This window comes from Syngnathus floridae, chromosome 10 (assembly GCF_059516105.1).
Source record: "Syngnathus floridae isolate MCC-2025c chromosome 10, RoL_Sflo_1.0, whole genome shotgun sequence".
Classification (NCBI taxonomy): domain Eukaryota; kingdom Metazoa; phylum Chordata; class Actinopteri; order Syngnathiformes; family Syngnathidae; genus Syngnathus; species Syngnathus floridae.
In genome coordinates, this window is record NC_142422.1 from 13,590,349 (window position 1) to 13,608,233 (window position 17,885).

The window sequence follows — 17,885 nt, forward strand, 5'->3', positions numbered from 1 at the left end:
GGTATTGATGGAATTAACAACAGGTGCACTAGAGGGGCAACAATGAGATGGTCCCCAAAACAGGACTGCTTTTGCAGGTGGAGGCCATTTCAAGTTCCACCCTCTTGATCTTTTTTAACAGTTTTTCCACAAGTGTTGGCTTTAGCTAGAGTCATTATCACGACTGGGAGCATGCGGCAATTTCTTAACCCTCCTGAAGTTGCGCAGATTGTCCAACTCCTCCAGGATGGCACATCCATGCATGCTGTTGCAAGAAGATTTGATGTGTCTCCCAGGACAATCTCCAGAGCATGGAGGAGATTCCAGGAGACAGGCAGTTACTCTAGGAGAGTAGACGGTCCTCATTCCATCAGCAGGACCGATATCTGCTGCTTTGTTCAAGGAGGAACAGGTTGAGCACTGCCCGAGCCCTACAGAATGACCTCCAGCAGGCTATTGGTGTGAATGTCTCTGCCCAAACAGTCAGAAACATACTTCACGAGGGTGGCCTCAGGGCACGACGTCCTGTAGTGTGCCCTGTGCTCATTGCTCAGCAGCATGGAGCTCGACTGGTATTTGCCATAGAACACCAGAATTGGCAAGTCCACCACTGGCCCCCTGTGCTTTTCACAGATGAGAGCACCTGTGATAGACGTGAAAAGATCTGGAGAAGCTATGCTGCCTGCAACATCATTCAGCATGACGGGTTCGGTGGTGGGTCAGTGATGGTCTGGGGAGGCATTTCCATGGCGGGACGGACAGACCTCTACAGGCTAGAGAACGGCAGTCTGACTGCCATTAGGTATCAGGATGAAATCCTTGCACCCATGGTCAGACCCTACGCTGGTGCAGTAGGTCCTGGGTTCCTCCTGATCCACAACAATGTCCGGCCTCATGTGGCAAGAGTATGCAGACAGTATCTGGAGGCTGAAGGAATTGACACAATTGAATGGCCCTCACAATCACCTGATCTAAACCCGATAGAACACCTCTGGGACATAATGTTTCGGTCCATCAGACGCTGCCAGGTTGCTCCTCAGACTTTACAGGAGCTCACTGATGCCCTTAGACAAATCTGGGAGGACATTGCATCAGACACCATCTGTCGTTCTCATTAGGCGCATGCCGCGACATTGTCAAGCATGCATACAAGATATTGAAAAGAATTTTGAGTTGCAGAAATTGAATTTAGGCAAATTGGATTTTTTCACTTAGATTTTTGGGATGTCTATATACTGAGCCCTCTGTAGGCTGAATACTTTTATTTCCATCAAAAGATGTGGCATCCTTTTGTTCCTAAAACATTAATCTGTCCATATCAGTATAGATATCAAAATTTGTTTTTTCACCATTGAAATCTGATGTGTTTTCAAAGTGTTCCTATAATTATTCTGAGCAGTGTATATCCCATAACAGCACCTTTGCGCCCGAGACTATAAAAAAAAGATATTAAAGATGTTCTTCAACTTTTAGTCACTGTTTGCTGTGTCTTGTAGTTTAATCACTGGGGACACTTTTTCAACACATTTTATTTTCTCTTCCCCCAAATCTTTGTTGTTTGAAACCCTAACCTGAGTTTGACATCGTTGTGTCATTTTCCCCAAGTAGTTTGAAAGTCTGAGGAGGCAAGGAAACATAAAAGACTTGGTATTGACAATTGATTTAATATGTCTAACCGATATTTTTTACAATACTTGCAACAAAAACTGCAACATGACGAAGATGACAAAGCCTTATATCATCTTGCTAAAGTTGTCCATGGCTTCTTTGACTTTGTCCAGCTCCGTCTGACTCTGTCGCAGCTACGAGAGAGAAGTAATGAGGGCTTGTTAGAGGATAACGCCTCAGCGAGAGACAAGAGGGAAAAAGCGTTTGCTCTTCCTCACCTTTTCAGCGTCCTGCTGCTGCACCTTGAACGGCACCTTGTCCCTGTAGTCGCTCTTGGCCAGCTTGTCTTGCAACTTCTCCATCAGCTTGTCCAGTTCGCCTTTCTTTGCCTGTAGCTTGGACAACTCCTTGTCCACATTGATGAGACCCTAACATAAAGTCCCCAAAGTTAAAAAGTTAAAGTCCCAATGATCATCGTCACAAACACATCTGGGTGTGGTGAAATTTGTCCTCTGCATTTAACCCATCCCCATGTGATTTTGATCCATCCCCTGGGGGAGAGGGGAGCAGTGAGCAGTAGCGGTGCCGCGCTCGGGAATCATTTGGTGATCTAACCAAATGACATATGTAAACAACTGTTTCATTTTGGAGCACCAAAATGTGTGTTGCAATTGACTATTTTCAAAGTCTTTGTGGTGATGTTAGATGCAAGCCGCAGCCATTTAAAATGAAATTAAGTTGAATTTGATAGTGCAAAAATGCAAACATTCCCATGGGCTCACCACCTGTGGGAGGGGCCAAAGGGGTCGGGTGCAGTGTAAGCTGGGCGGCGGCCAAAGGCAGGGACCTTGGCGGTCTGATCCCCGGCTGCAGAAGCTGGCTCTTGGGACATGGAATGTCACCTCTCTGGCTGGAAAGGAGCCCGAGCTGGTGTGCGAGGCAGAAAAGTTCCGACTAGACATAGTCGGACTTGCCTCCACGCAGTTTGGGTTCCGGTACAAGCCCTCTCGAGAGGGGCTGGACTCTCTTCCACTCTGGAGTTGCCCACGGTGAGAGGCGTCGAGCAGGTGTGGGTATACTTATTGCCCCCCGGCTGGGAGCCTGCACATTGGGGTTCACCCCGGTGAACAAGAGGGTAGCCTCCCTCCGCCTTCGGGTGGGGGGACGGGTCCTGACTGTTGTTTGTGTCTATGCACCAAACGGCAGCTCAGAGTACCCACCCTTCTTGGAGTCCCTGGAGGAAGTGCTGGAGAGCGCTCCTTCTGGGGACTCCATCGTTCTACTGGGTGACTTCAATGCTCACGTGGGCAATGACAGTGAGACCTGGAAGGGCGTGATTGGGAGGAACGGCCCCCCCGATCTGAACCCGAGCGGTGTTCTATTATTGGACTTCTGTGCTCGACACGGATTTTCAATAATTAACACCATGTTCAAACATAAGGGTGTCCATGTGTGCACTTGGCACCAGGACACCCTAGGCCGCAGTTCGATGATCGACTTTGTAGTCGTGTCATCGGATTTGCGGCCACATGTTTTAGACACTCGGGTGAAGAGAGGGGCGGAGCTGTCAACTGATCACCACCTGGTGGTGGGTTGGCTCCGATGGTGGGGGAAGATGCCGGTCCGACCTGGCAGACCCAAACGCTCTGTGAGGGTCTGCTGGGAACGTCTGGCAGAATCCCCTGTCAGGAAGAGCTTCAACTCCCACCTCTGGCAGAGCTTCTCCCACGTCCCGGGGAGGCGGGGGACATTGAGTCCGAGTGGACCATGTTCCGCGCCTCCATTGTTGACGCGGCCGACCGGAGCTGTGGCCGTAAGGTCGTTGGTGCCTGTCGTGGCGGCAATCCCCGAACCCGCTGGTGGACACCGGCGGTAAGGGATGCCGTCAAGCTGAAGAAGGAGTCCTATTGGGCCGTTTTGGCCTGCGGGACTCCAGCTCACAGGTACCGGACGGCCAAGCGGAACGCGGCTTCGGCGGTTGCGGAGGCAAAAACCCGGGCGTGGGAGGAGTTTGGCGAGGCCATGGAGAATGACTTCCGGACGGCTTCGAGGAAATTCTGGTCCACCATCCGGCGTCTCAGAAGGGGGAAGCAGTGCAACGTCAACTCTGTTTACAGTGGGGATGGCGTGCTGCTGACCTCGACTCGGGACGTCGTGAGTCGGTGGGGAGAATACTTCGAAGACCTCCTCAATTCCACCTACATGCCTTCCATTGTGGAAGCTGGGCCTGGGGACTCTGAGGCGGACTCTCCAATCTCTGGGGTCGAAGTCACTGAGGTAGTTAAAAAACTCCTCGGTGGCAAGGCCCCGGGGGTGGATGAGATCCGCCCGGAGTTCTTAAGGGCTCTGGATGTTGTCAAAGTCAAAGTCAGCTTTATTGTCAATTTCTCCACATGCCAAAGACACACAAAGAAACCGAAATTTCGTTCCCCCCTATCCCACGGTGACAAGACATGGCTCACAACAGACAAACAAGTAAACAAGTATAACAAAAGCGTGCTGAATAAATAATGAATAAATAACACAACAATAAATAAATAAATAAATAAATAAATAAGAGGAGCAGGGAAAAAAAAAAAAAAAGGAGCAAGTGCGCGTACAGCAGACATTCCCGAAAATAGCGCAACAGTGCCGCACGCTACACAGAAGGGGGTAGCGAGTTCAGGGCCCTAACAGCCTGGAGAAAGAAGCTGTTGGCGAGTCTGGTGGTGCGGGAGCGCAGGCTCCTGTACCTCTTCCCAGAGGGCAGAAGGTCAAACAAAGAGTGAGCCGGGTGACTCACATCTCTGGCAATCGAGGTTGCCTTGCGGGCGAGATGGGAGGTGTAAATGTCCTTCAGGGAGGGGAGCGAAGCACCAATAATCTTACCAGCCGTATTCACTATGCGCTGCAGGGCCTTCAAGTTCTGGTCAGTGCAGTTACCACCCCAGACAGCGATGCAACTGGTGAGGACGCTCTCAATGGTGCCACGGTAGAATGTAGACAGGACTGCCTGAGGAGCACATGCACGCCTGAGCTTCCGCAGGAAGTACAGGCGGCGCTGAGCTTTCTTTGCCAGTGACGAGGTGTTAGCGGACCAGGAGAGGTCCTCACTGATGTGCACCCCCAGGAACTTGGTGCAGCTCACCCTCTCCACCACAGCACCGTCGATGATCAGCGGCAGGTGTGTTGTGTGACCCTTCCGGAAGTCAACAATGATTTCCTTGGTCTTATTGACGTTCAGCAGGAGGTTGTTGTCCCTGCACCACGTGGTCAGAAGGTCAACTTCCGACCTGTACCGAGTCTCGTCGCCCTTCGTGATGAGACCCACCAGAGTCGTGTCGTCAGCAAACTTCACTATGCGGTTGTCGCTGTAGGTCGCAGTGCAGTCATGCGTCAGCAGGGTGAAGAGCAATGGACTGAGCACGCAGCCCTGGGGGGCCCCCGTGCTCAGCGTGATGCTGGCGGAGATTTTGTCGCCAACACGCACCACCTGAGGCCTCTGACAGACGAAGTCCAGTAGCCAGTTGCAGAGGGAGGTACTGAGGCCCAGCTCGTCGAGTTTGCAGATGAGACGCTGCGGCACAATGGTGTTGAAGGCAGAGCTGAAGTCCACAAACAGCAACCTCACATATGAGTCCTTTCTCTCCAGGTGGGTGAGGGCCGAGTGGAGGGCAGAGCAGATGGCATCCTCAGAGGACCGCTTGGCACGGTACGCAAACTGGAAAGGGTCAATGGTGGGGGGGAAGAACGGACTTGATGAGCTCCATGACCAGCCGCTCAAAGCACTTCATGATGATGGGCGTCAGTGCCACAGGGCGGTAGTCATTGAAGCAGGACGGTGCAGGTTTCTTCGGCACAGGTACGATGGTGGCAGCCTTGAAACACGAGGGGACGATGGCCTGCTGCAGGGAAACGTTAAAGATGTCCGTGAAGACACCCGACAGCTCCCCAGCGCAGTCCTTCAGCGCTCGACCCGGGATGTTGTCAGGGCCCGCCGCCTTACAGGTGTCAATAGCGGCAAGCGCCCTCCTCACACCGTCGGCAGAGAGGCGCAGGGGCTGCTCGTGTGGGGGGGGAGCGGACTTCAGCGGGCAAGTGCTGTTCTGGGCGTCGAAGCGAGCAAAGAAGCGGTTCAGATCGTTCAGCAGACAGACGTCGCCCTCACAGCTCCTCGGCGCGGGCTTGTAGTCCGTGATGGTCTGAATGCCCCGCCAAAGGCTACGTGCGTCCTTGCTGTCCTCGAAGTGGGTGGAGACCTTGCACGAGAACGCCTTCTTCGCTTCTTTGATGCCTCGGGACAGGTCGGCCCTCGCTGTCCTCAAGCCAGCCTCATCCCCCGCTCTGAAAGCCTTGTCCCTGGCCCTCAACAGTCCGAGGACAGCCCCCGTCAGCCACGGCTTCCAGTTCGCGCGAGTGACGACGGATTTCGAGCAAGTCACATCATCGATGCACTTCGTGATGTAAGAGGTAACAGTGTCAGTATACTCCTCTATGTCCGTCCAATCGTTGTAGGTGGCTGCCTACTGAAACAAGTCCCAGTCAGTGGAGTCGAAGCAGTCACGAAGTGCATCGGAGGCACCCTCAGGCCACACACGAACATGTCATGTTGTGGGGCTGTCATGGCTGACATGCCTCTACAACATTGCGTGGTCATCGGGGACAGTACCTCTGGATTGGCAGACTGGGGTGGTGGTTCCCCTCTTTAAGACGGGAGACCGGAGGGTGTGTTCCAATTACAGGGGAATCACACTCCTCAGCCTCCCTGGTAAGGTCTATTCAGGGGTGCTGGAGAGGAGGGTCCGTCGGGAGTTCGAACCTCCGATTCAGGAGGAGCAGTGTGGCTTTCGTCCTTGCCGTGGAACAGTGGACCAGCTCTACACCCTCAGCAGGATCCTCGAGGGTGCATGGGAGTTCGCCCAACCAGTCCATGTGTGTTTTGTGGACTTGGAGAAGGCGTTCGACCGTGTCCCTCAGGCGGATCGGTGCAGCGTCGGCAGTAATGCGGACTCTGTACCGGTCCGTCGTGGTAAAGAGAGAGCTGAGCCAAAAGGCAAAGCTCTCGATTTACCGGTCGATTTACGCTCCTACTCTCACCTATGGTCACGAGCTATGGGATTGTGACCGAAAGAACGAGATCCCGGATACAAGCGCCCGAAATGAGTTTTCTCCGCAGGATGTCCGGGCTCTCCCTTAGAGATAGGGTGAGAAGCTCGGTCATCCGAGAGAGACTCGGAGTAGAGTCGCTACTCCTCCATGTTGAGAGGAGCCAGATGAGGTGGCTCGGGCATCTCATCAGGATGCCTCCTGGACACCTCCCTGGGGAGGTGTTCCGGGCATGTCCCACCGGTAGGAGACCCCGGGGACGACCCAGGACGCGCTGGAGAGACTATGTCTCTCGGCTGGCCTGGGAGCGCCTTGGGATCCCCCGGGATGAGCTGGATGAAGTGGCTGGGGAGAGGGAAGTCTGGGAGTCCCTCCTGAAGCTGCTGCCCCCGCAACCCGACCCCGGATAAGCGGAAGAAGATGGATGGATGGATGGATGGATGGAAAAATGCAAACATGAGGACTTTCTTCTGAATCCAAAGGCTCTTATTTGCCATTCCAAGGTTAGTGTCACATTTGTCCTCTTTTTGTAGCAGTACTACAAAAACGAAAAACAAGGAGCAAAATGGTGCCTACTGCTCACATCTTGCTTGGTGTTTTGAGTCCCACGCGTGTTAACGTACACACGCGCGCACACTCTCACGAACGCGTCCACGACGCATAAACGCATTCCCACCCACATAATGTCACCTTGATCATGAGGTTGACGGTGCATCGATCAGACGCAATGGCCACAGCGCAGCCCGCCGGCACCGCTTGCTCGGCACTCAGAGCGATCACGGCCTGACTGTACGACAGCGTCTGGAGCTGCGCCGAGGACGTCTGCACCAGAAACAGCGTGGCGCCGTCCGCGCACTGCAGGTAACCTGACACACCACAAGCAACAATTTTAGATATTGATTGACTGTTAAGCTAATACAACACAATTTAGTCAAAGTCAACTAAATGAGTTTTTTTTCCACTTCATTGACAAATATGACTTTATTTTTCTATTCTGAATCTACGCGGCCGGGTACAATATGGAGCCCAAGTCTTTGTTGTCAAGGTCAAGTTCCATTTCGCGTTCTTTGTTCTCATTTCCATTTCAATCCATTTGTACGCCTGACAGAGTGAGTCACTAAGAGTTTCCAGGTGCTTTCTCCAACTTTCCTCGGATGCACTCATGTATCCAACACAAGCGATTTTTGACATCTGCCGTGATGTGTGACCTCACTAGTTTGCTCACATTCAAATGCGACGTGTGTCCACTTACAGTCCGCTCTGGTCTTGGTCAGATTGTAGTCAGCCCTGAGCGAGCGGATGGTCTTGACCACGTTCATGACAAAGTCCATGTTGCGGTCCACCTCGTCGCTGTTCCAGCAGAACTGCAAACAGACAACAAACAAGTCGACTTGCACCTTTTCATCAATTTGCTTTTTTTTTGTGTGCGCACGCTGTAGTAGCTTGTCAGGCAGATGTTCATTGACTCTTCGGTGCGCCACTAATTTTGGACATTCTGCGCAAAGGATCAAGAAAATATGCCTGTGTGGGTGTGGTGTCTGATTATGTGTTTCTGTACAGTTTGTTACTGACAGTTCGAAAAGTGCCGCAACATAAACAAGATTTAGCATTAGCAGAAATAACAGCTCGGCTTCTAAACACAGAATTGGAGTGGCAACAAACAGCGTGAAGCTTCTTCTTTGAGTTCACTCAAGCCGTACGCCGGCTCATTCACTCGCCTCCTGAGCATCGGGGTAAGGCGTGACCGAGATGCTGGGGGCGTCGAGCTGGGGCTGTCGCCGCGGCAGCCTCTGATATAGCTCCTCCGTGACGAAGGGCATGATGGGCGAGAGCAGGCGCAGACCCACGTCCAGGCACGTGTACAGCGTCTGTCGGCACGCGCCGGCCCGTCGCTCGTCCCCCTCCTTGCCCAAGACGGGCTTTACGCACTCCTGCGCAAGCAAAAAGCTTACTTCAGCACTATTGTTACAATGAGGGCGAAGGTCAACGTCGGTACCAGGTAGACATCGCAGAGCTCGTAGAGCCAGAAGTTGTAGATGGCGGTGGTGACGGCGGGGAAGTCGTACACTTTGAAGCTGGTGTCGCACAGAGCGACAGCGGCGCTCAGCCGTGACAGAATCCATCGGTCGGGAATGCTCTCCTCGCCGTGCAACTGGTGGAGCACACCCACGTTTTCATTTCATTCTGTGATGCCATGAATTAGACAAGTGTGGTACAAGTACCACTTATGGCACCAAGGCTTCCTCCCGTGGCACATTAAAGGACCACTGCCCAGTACAGTTTAGTAGTTGTTCAACTTTTGCATTCTAGCTGAAGTACTTTTTTTTAAACTTACAATTGATCTTGTTTAACATATCAATCGAATAACCAAGTACATGATGGAGCGGAGCTAAATGTCAGCTGGACTCACCTGAGCTTTCTCTAAGGGCACAAAATTGTCCCCGAGTGTCTTCATGGCAAACTTGACAGCGTTCCATAGCTTGTTGCAGAAGTGACGGTAACCCAGGATGCGATTGACATCCAGGTTGATGTCTCGGCCTGAAAGGCGCACACACAAACATGCACCGTGGCGACAATTAGGACTTCTACATTTCACATTGAGTTTGGGTGATTGAATAAGCACACATCTTGTCGTAATCTCCCTCGGAAATCTGATCCACTTTGAATGGCTTTCCTAAGGCTCAAATTTGCTTTTGTGAAAACTATCGACTGAGCTGTCATGTTACAATGTTCCGTTAAACCAGTGGTTCCCAAACTTTTTCAGACTAGCGCCCCCTTGGCTCCCCAGTGAATTCCTAGCGCCCCCCCCCCGTCGACTGACTCGTCCTGCCGCACATGTGTACAAATTGTCGTCCGTGCCCCCCCCCCCCCCCCCCCCCCCTTCGGACTGCCGCCCCCCTACCACCCCCTTCAACTTCTGACTTCGGACTGCCGCCCCCTACCGCCCCTTCATCCTCACCGCCCCCCTACCGCCCCCTTCGTCCTCACCGCCCCCCCCAGATCTTTCCACCGCCCCCACTGCGTTAAACCAAAGATGAGAACGTTGAACTCGCCCGCTCACCTTGGCTGGTGTAAGCGCAAAGTGCGAATCGGAGGGCGTCCGTGCCGCATTCTGGAATGCCGTTGGGGTAGTCTGACTTCTGGCCCTGCTTGGCTCGCTCCACCTCCACTGGGTCCAAGTTGCTATGCGTGAGCTGCGTGTGCAGACCCTGTGGACAGGTCAGGTAGGGAGAAGTAAAAGAGGCTCTTAGCAACACGCAACAAGCGTGACAAGTGTTCCTCTGCCCCCTGGTGGGCCACTTTGTCAACTGCAGTCCTCAAGGCTACTGCGGTCATGACGGATGGCTTCAGTCAAAGATCTTTGGTTGCCTAATAAAGCTTACAAAGGAGGACGGTTATCGGGGGAGCAATATGAGGAACAAAAGAACTTGTGTGTGCTCATTCGTGTGCTCGTGTGTGCGCTCGTGCGTGCGTGGTAGGCATCGAGGAAAGATTAGAATTCACCTCCAGGGAGATCCCGGTAATGACATCAAGAGGGTCGATGACGTTGCCCAGTGATTTGCTCATCTTCCTTCCGTGGGCGTCCCTCACCACGGCGTGCAGATATACCTGCGAGCAATTAGTCACTGTTGTCGCGGTCCAAACTGGGCTAACCAGCGTCAACCTCAACTGCCCCCCATAGTGTTGCATGAAGGGTCTTACCTCTTTAAAGGGCAGCTTGCCGGTCAGTTTGAGGCCCATCATCACCATGCGAGCCACCCAGAAGAACAGGATGTCGTGACCCGTCTCCAGCAAGGTGCCGGGGTAGAACACACTCAGGTCCTGAGTCTTGGAAAAATTGCAAAGAATACAGTGCTTTGGTACAGGTCGAGTTGAACGTGCTCAATTCTTGAGTCTTAAAAAAAAAAGGACGTGCAAACGTGGAGGCAATCTCAAGGGGTAAACTTTGTTTTATGGCTCAAAATGACTCTTGGAACTTGTTCCCGCCGTGCCGAGTTGTCGTTTGTACCTCGTTAGGCCAGCCGAAGATGGAGAAGGGGAAAATGCCAGATGAGAACCAAGTGTCCAGAACATCCTCGTCTGCAACGCCACAACGACTTTGCAATTATTAAAGGCAACACGTTTGTCATCCGTTTGCTCACTTTTCTACAGTGTTGTCGTGAGCATTACAGGTGAGCTGACTTTGCTACATCCTGCACTGGCTGCTAGCCAATCAGGGTTCACATATGGAGGCAAAATATTTATGCCTAAAAAGATTTAAACGCGATGAAGAATTCTTTAAAAAATGAAAGGTTCCACTATATTTTGAAAGAGCCCAAAAAAAGTGACCTTGTCTGAGTTTCACTTTGTCAGGGGTGACATTGAAGCGCTTAGCCGCCTTCTCTCTGGCCTCCTGCAGCGTTCTCCCGCTCACCCAGTAATGGCCGTCGACATCCTGTAATCAAACACACAAACAAAGCATACTCGTGAATCAGAACGCCGCAAATGAAATGATGAGCGGGCGTCTTGCCTCTCCCGGTTTCACGGACGGATCGTCTATGGTGATGAAATACGCGGGGATGCGGTGGCCCCACCACAGCTGTCGGGATATGCACCAGTCCCTGGGGGGCATCGCAGGGACACACACGTGTCACACAATCTTTGCAGGGACACACACGTGTCACACAATCATAGGGATTGGTTGTCGCGGTAACGAAAGCCGGCCGTGGTTTTCGGCTCTTACCTGATGTTGTCCATCCAGTTGAACCAGGTCTTGAGGTGGTGCTCGGGGATTATTTTGAGGCGTCCCTCTCGGACGGCGTCGGCCGCCTGCTTGCCCATTTCGGTGCAGTTGACGTACCACTGCGGCTTGAGCAGGGGCTCCACGATGTCCTTGGAACGACTACAAACACAGGCAAAAACACATGTAAGGGCGCCAAGGCACAAAAACCTGCAGGCGTATGTCTTTCGCAGCCTCCCCGACCTGCAGACGGGCACCACCATGGGGTTGTCTTTGACCTCTTTGAAGTGACCTCTGGCCTGGAGTGCCTCGAACACGGCTTTCCTGGCGTCAAAGCGCTTCATGCCCTACGCCAGAAAAAATCATAGCACCCATCTATGTAGCCACAAAGAGAGGCCGAGCGAGTGTGCGCCATTATGACAAAAGCGTACCAGGAAGGGAAGGGGCACATTAACAAGCAGGCCATTCTCGTCCAGGATGTTGAGAAACGGCAGGCTGTGACGCACGCCCACCTCGTAATCGGTGTGGTCGTGAGCTGGTGTGATTTTCACGGCGCCTGAAAGCCAAACAAAAGCAGTCAAGCCATTTTCATTTTCACACCAGGTGACAAAGCTCCTCTCTCACCTGTTCCAAAGCTCATGTCCACAAAGTCGTCAAACACCACAGGCATCTTGCGCTCGCAGAAGGGGTGCTTCACCATCTTGCCCTTCAGGTGTCGGTATCTGGAGTCGTCGGGGTGCACGGCCACGGCCACATCGCCCAGCATGGTCTCGATTCGAGTGGTGGCTACGACGACCTCCTCATCTGACCGAGCAACAAAGACAGTCAGCTTCTCCAGTTCGGTCCGACGGCGGCTGCTCCACTCGGGTACGGTACCTGAGCCGTCCACTTTGTAGGCAAAGGACACCAAGACTCCGAACTCCACTTTGTCTTTGTAGCCCGGCACGGGCAGCAGTGTTCTGCCCGTCAGTTCCTTCTTGTCCACCTGCAAAGCAATTCAACAAATGCGTTGCATTCATTGGCGCTCGTGGGGCTAAATTTACCTCACCCGTGTGTAATCCTCCCATCGAGTCCATTGAATGCAAAAGTTGAAAGCGCAGAACTATTACAGACAAGATATTGATGAGGGGAAGCATAGCTTATATTTGGATTACAAATAATTGACTTGATTTGTCTCCCCGCCGTCATAGGTGGATGTAGAGAGAGAGAGAGAGAGAGAGAGAGAGAGAGAGAGAGAGAGAGAGAGAGAGAGAGAGAGAGAGAGAGAGAAAGTTGAGAGAGGAGAGGAGACAGAGACACAGAGAGAGAGAGAGAGAGAGAGAGAGAGAGAGAGAGAGAGAGAGAGAGAGAGAGAGAGAAGTTGAGAGAAAGTTGAGAGAGGAGAGGAGACAGAGACACAAAGAGAGAGAGAGAGAGAGAGAGATCGCTACATCGCGATCCGTTTATCACGGCTTCAGTACATTGCAGATTTTTTTCCAAATTAAAAAAAAAAAAATCAAAAATCCACAAATTCATAATAAATCTTCTATATTGAGGAATTATAGCACGAAAGTTGCCCACACGCCAGCAGAAAGCAGGGAGTGTCCACACAATTGCAGTACGTACACTTGTACCTTTTTATACAAAAAAGTTGTTATAATAAGAGTTGTAAAAACAGTATTTTACCTTGTTATGAAAAAATTGTTATAATAATAAAAGAGTTCTAAAAACATAGTTACAGTATGTACACTTGTACCTTGTTTTAAAAGTTATGATAATAAAAGAGTTCTAAAAACATATTTACAGTATGTATACTTTAGCTACATCTACATGTTACACATACACACGTATCATATTTATATTTATACATTATTTTCTGTATAGTCTTTACATGTTTGAAACTATTATTAATGTTCTAATGATAAAATACGCAATCATATGGTTTAATATACACTTATTGATACACAAAAAATGTATGTATGTTAAAAATGAGAGGGTGACTCTACTTTGCGGATTGTCACATATAGGGGATGGTCTTGGAACCAATTATCCGCGATAAACGAGGGATGACTGTACTTTATTGATCCCTAGGGGGACATTGAGATGCCATCAGTTAAATACGTAAATAAACACAGTATCACATAATAAAGATCGGACATGACAAAAATGATAACAAAAGAGAGGAAGAGAGTAGATCTGATTAAATTAAATAGATGTTAATTATTAATAATTAAAAATTAAATAGATTCAAACAAACAGTGTCATGGCATTGTTGAGTATTTGAATGTTGTTTTCGGGAGTACTCCCAATCAAATGTAATTAGGAGCCTTTCCGCCGACAGCGCGTTCCCTTTTCCCTTGAACAAGCTTGACCCCTCACTCCGACACCAGCGCGGTTGGCAACTGACCTCGATGTCCGAGATGGCCGAGTTGAGCGAGCAGGACCAGTTGACCAGCCTCTTGCTTCTGTAGATCACACCCTCGTCGTGCATACGGATGAAAGCCTCCTGCACTGCGTAGGAAAGTTTCTGGGGGGGACAACTAAGGTTGAAGAGGAGCTTTTACACGCGTTCCGGTAATCGGTTGGGAGACGCTCACGGGGTCCATTGTGAAACATGCTCGGTCCCAGTCGAGAGAGGAGCCCAGCTTCTTCAGCTGGTGGTAGATGCGATCACCTTTTCTGTGGACACACAGTAGAAATAAGACAAGAGCTTCTCCGCGTAAAAGGTCGCACTTCGTGCACTCACTCGTTCTTCCACTTCCACACTTCCTCGATGAACTTGTCCCTTCCCAGGTCATGGCGGCTCATGCCCTTGTCCCTCATCAGCTTCTTCTCCACCACTACCTGGGTGGCGATGCCGGCGTGGTCGCAGCCCGGGTTCCACAGGGTGGTCTTGCCGCACATCCTGTGCCTGGATGCAGACGGGGGGGGGGGTTCAATCCCAAAGCGTCCCCGTCGTGTGCGGAGCTTGGCCGACGCCTTACCATCGGGTCAGGCAATCCTGGATGGCGTTGGTAAGGGCGTGCCCCAGGTGGAGCGATCCAGTCACATTGGGTGGGGGGATGCACATCATGAAGATGCCTTTGGGGTTTGGATCGCTGATACTTTGCCTCTGCTTAGAACGAAAATAGAAGAGTTATAGTTTGGTGGTCAAGGAAAGGAAAGGAGAGGACGAGGTCGAGGGACTAGACAGCAGAGGGTTCATTAAGAGGTGGGAGACTTCTAACATGGTCACGTCTGCGGACTGAAGCAACTCCAGTTCATCCCTTTCTACTTCCAGAGTGCCATAAAAAAGAGGGTCACTTCATTGTAGCAAGAAGCAAGCAGCCAGTGGTCCATGCTCACCCCATACTCTGGCTTGAAAAATCCCTGCTTCTCCCACCAGGGGTACCAGGCGGCCTCCACATATTGAGGGCTGTATGAGTCGGGGAGCGGAGTGAGGACATCTAACGGCGGAGGAAACAGGTTGAAATATTGACTGGAGGCTGCAATGCTTTGCATTCCTCATGTCACACTAGCGGGCCAAATAGACTTAAGCCTTTCTTTCACGCACTCAACATTTATAATCATGCCATTATTGGTTGCATCATCCTTTTACACCGCCCCAAAAAATCTTTTCACCTTTTTTCTCCCCAGATGGAGTAGGAATGTTGTATGAGATGACCCCCAACACCTTCTTCTCAGGTTTGGCCTTTTTCTTAAAAAAAAAAAAAAAAAAAAAAAGCAGAACAGGCCTTTGATCTGGTAATTCTAATGAACAATGTACACATGCTACATGTAACCAGCACCGTTTTCTAATCCTGTAAGAGAAAATCTTGCTCCACCCTGCTCTCCAATTATAAAGCCACTTTGGAGACATTGCACCTCTGTGGCTGGCTGCGTCTTCTTCTTGGCCTCCATTTCCTTCTTCTGTTGGAACTTCTCCAGCTTTTCCCTCCTCTTTGCCTCCTTCTTGAGCTGAGCTTCAGTTTTGGGCGGCCCTGCAAAAGTCTACGTCGACATTCTGTGCCAAAATGACCAAAACCAACATCCAAAAATAGTTTGCGGACCATTAGATGTCACTTCCGCCATGTCGCCGGCAGTACTGTTGGCGGCGGCAAGAAGGGGACGAGTAGAAGCTTTGGTCTCCGCGTTTGTCGTGATCGGCACCACCTTCTCGCAAAGCTTGACTTTTCCCAACACTTTGATGAAATGTGGCTGGTTGATGCAGGTGGTGAACCATCGGGTCACGTTGCTCACTGCTTTTCTGTCAGACGGCTCCAGAGCCTACACGAATCACACGCAAACAGAGCAACGGCGAGGATTCGGCCCAACGCAAAGATACGTGCAAAGACCTACGTATTTAAAGGGTAGAAGAAGTGCAGAGGCCACGGCCATGTCGGCAAGGGTGACACTTTCCCCCACCAGGTACGTTCTTGGCTCCAGCGTCTTATCCAGAACCTTAAGGACCCGGAACAGGTCGGCGCGCGAAGTCTGCTGAACCTGACGCGTTACGACACGTCAAGAACACCCAAAAAGAGGTAAGATACCCGGCACTTGACAAAAGACCTTCACCTTCTTGTCCAGCGTCACCCCCATGAGGGGAAAGACAGCGGCACACGACGACGGGATGAGCTCGTTGTCGGCGAAGCTGAGCCACTGCCACACCTCGCTCTGCTGCTTGGCACCCGCGCCGGCCCTCTTCCCTTGCAAGGCCAGGTACCAAGCCACAGCGTTGGCCCCGCTCAGGACGGCGGCGCTGTCCCCCATGCCCACCACCAAAGCAGGGGTGCAACGGGCACAGAGAGCAGCGGGGGGGTCGTCAGTGATGATCCTCACACCAGACGACGGGGACGCCTCTGCAGCAAGCAGAGCCAGGATGGTCCGGAAGTCATCGAGGTGTGGGGACACATAAAGAGTGGCCATCCCTGATGGAGACACGAGGATGATAAAGAAAAAGAGGTCGCCACATCTCGAGGTGGGGGGACACATAAAGAGTGGGCATCCCTGATGGAGACACGGGGATGATAAAGAAAAAAAAGTGACCACATCTCGAGGTGGGGGGTACACTTAAAGAGTGGCTATCCCTGATGGAGAGACAGGGATGATAAAGAAAAAGAGGTGGCCACATCCGAGGTGGGGAGACACAAAGAGTGGCCATCCCTGATGGAGACACAGGAATGATAAAAGATAAAAACATTTTGCAGTATCTTCAACATCCAAATCTTGTAAGACCAGTTTTTTAAAGTCATGTCTCTTAGGATGCCTTTGAAGTTCAAAAACTGCAATACTTTTTGTACATGTTCCATAGTTTGAACAGCAAAAGATTTGAACGCAGAAACTTTAGACTCTTAGCCAGACATGCAAACCACAATCACCACTTACACACTTTGATTGTTGAAGTCATTGTGGTAGTGAATTAACTTAGTTCAAAATGTTTAGAGTGCATTGCACATTACAAACAATAAGTAACGAGTTCCCATTATGTTTTGTTGACGTTGAATTCCCAATCGACAAGTAGCGAGCGACAGTGAGCCGCTCACCACCTAGCAAAAGCTGACTCGAGTTAATGCTAAATTATCTTTTGCTATCAGAAAAAGTCAAGCACGAGTTTTCAACGCAATAATACGGCTTTATTCGCGAGATAAGACGTCGGTTGAAAGTGCTCCTACCTTTGAAAGAAACAATGAAATACGTCAGCCAGCAGATCAACGGGTGCTCGCTGCAAAGGTGCTCCACGCCACACTTTGCAGTCTGATGCAATGAAACGACATTTCCGGGTTTTGGTACCACTTCCGCCCCAGCACGGAAGTCTCCCAATAAAATAAGTTTAAAATTCAAATAGTCGTTAAAATGTTTTATTCTTGACCATGATTTTGTAGAAAATTAATTGTTATGAAATTATAATACTGCACTGTACGAACGGGACAAGACGAGAGGAGGAGAAGAATTTGGTTCAATTATTGTGCCCAAACGTTTGACTGGTAGTGAGCAAATTTATTATTTCTGATGTGTGGACCGGACTGGTCACCCTTTTAATCGGTACCTTAAGAAGTTCGGGTGGTGATTGAGAAAGAGTTTGGAAACTCACCTATTGGCGATTTTCTTTCCTGTTTATCTTGGAAAAGATTACACTGAAAGATACGCACGATGGCGCCAATGCCCCGAAAGTATGTCCAAATATGTTGATGTGCTACATCTTGACAAGACAGTTGTATGTCAAGGAAGAGCTAAATTTAGTTTGTGTTGTCTTTAGAGCGTGTATGGAGTGTAAGGAGAATTGCCGTACACACATCTATTTCTAAATAATGTAAGATGAGTTTTGAAATTATTTTGCAACTCATGGCAATATGTATTGCGGTTCGTGTTGGTATCACTCGTGGTGTGTTGCTTTCTTCTTTCCTTTAACTTTACAACAATCATTAATATACATTTTAGTTTATTATCAACATGGCGTGCTATCGTGTCTAACACGTCTGCTTTCTTCTTTCTTCTTTTCCTTTCGGCTTTTCCCCTCAGGGGTCGCCACAGCGAA

The 17,885-nt window shown here is 50.5% G+C and overlaps 1 protein-coding gene across 2 annotated transcripts; it reads right to left on the minus strand.

Annotated features, from left to right (window-relative positions):
* Positions 1-1,623: 1,623 nt before the first annotated feature.
* vars1 (valyl-tRNA synthetase 1) lies at positions 1,624-17,137 on the minus strand. Of its 2 annotated transcripts, none has more exons than XM_088386694.1 (29): positions 17,023-17,137; positions 15,926-16,278; positions 15,710-15,853; positions 15,421-15,637; positions 15,236-15,351; positions 14,993-15,068; positions 14,717-14,817; positions 14,356-14,483; positions 14,118-14,282; positions 13,969-14,050; positions 13,779-13,898; positions 12,269-12,377; positions 12,017-12,196; positions 11,824-11,948; positions 11,636-11,739; positions 11,396-11,554; positions 11,183-11,273; positions 11,002-11,107; positions 10,682-10,752; positions 10,375-10,500; positions 10,177-10,281; positions 9,734-9,881; positions 9,083-9,210; positions 8,669-8,824; positions 8,391-8,603; positions 7,925-8,036; positions 7,363-7,538; positions 1,866-2,015; positions 1,624-1,781 (listed from the first exon to the last, which is right to left on the minus strand). In XM_088386694.1, exons 2-29 carry the CDS (start codon positions 16,274-16,276, stop codon positions 1,713-1,715), a joined length of 3,828 nt encoding a protein of 1,275 aa, XP_088242820.1. In that variant the 5' UTR covers positions 16,277-16,278; positions 17,023-17,137; the 3' UTR covers positions 1,624-1,712. The 2 variants fall into 2 exon arrangements, with proteins under 2 accessions (XP_088242820.1, XP_088242819.1); XM_088386693.1 differs by having other exon boundaries at positions 14,356-14,486.
* Positions 17,138-17,885: the final 748 nt, after the last annotated feature.

Bases quoted from the DNA above. Each gene is read 5' to 3' on its own strand.
- vars1 (XM_088386693.1), bottom strand. From the start codon at position 16,276: ATGGCCACTCTTTATGTGTCCCCACACCTCGATGACTTCCGGACCATC. The intron at 15,854-15,925 runs GTGAAGGTCTTT...GTAACGCGTCAG, and splicing joins GGGTGACGCTGGACAAGAAG to GTTCAGCAGACTTCGCGCGC. The intron at 15,069-15,235 runs GTGCAATGTCTC...TTTTTTTTTAAG, and splicing joins AGACGCAGCCAGCCACAGAG to AAAAAGGCCAAACCTGAGAA.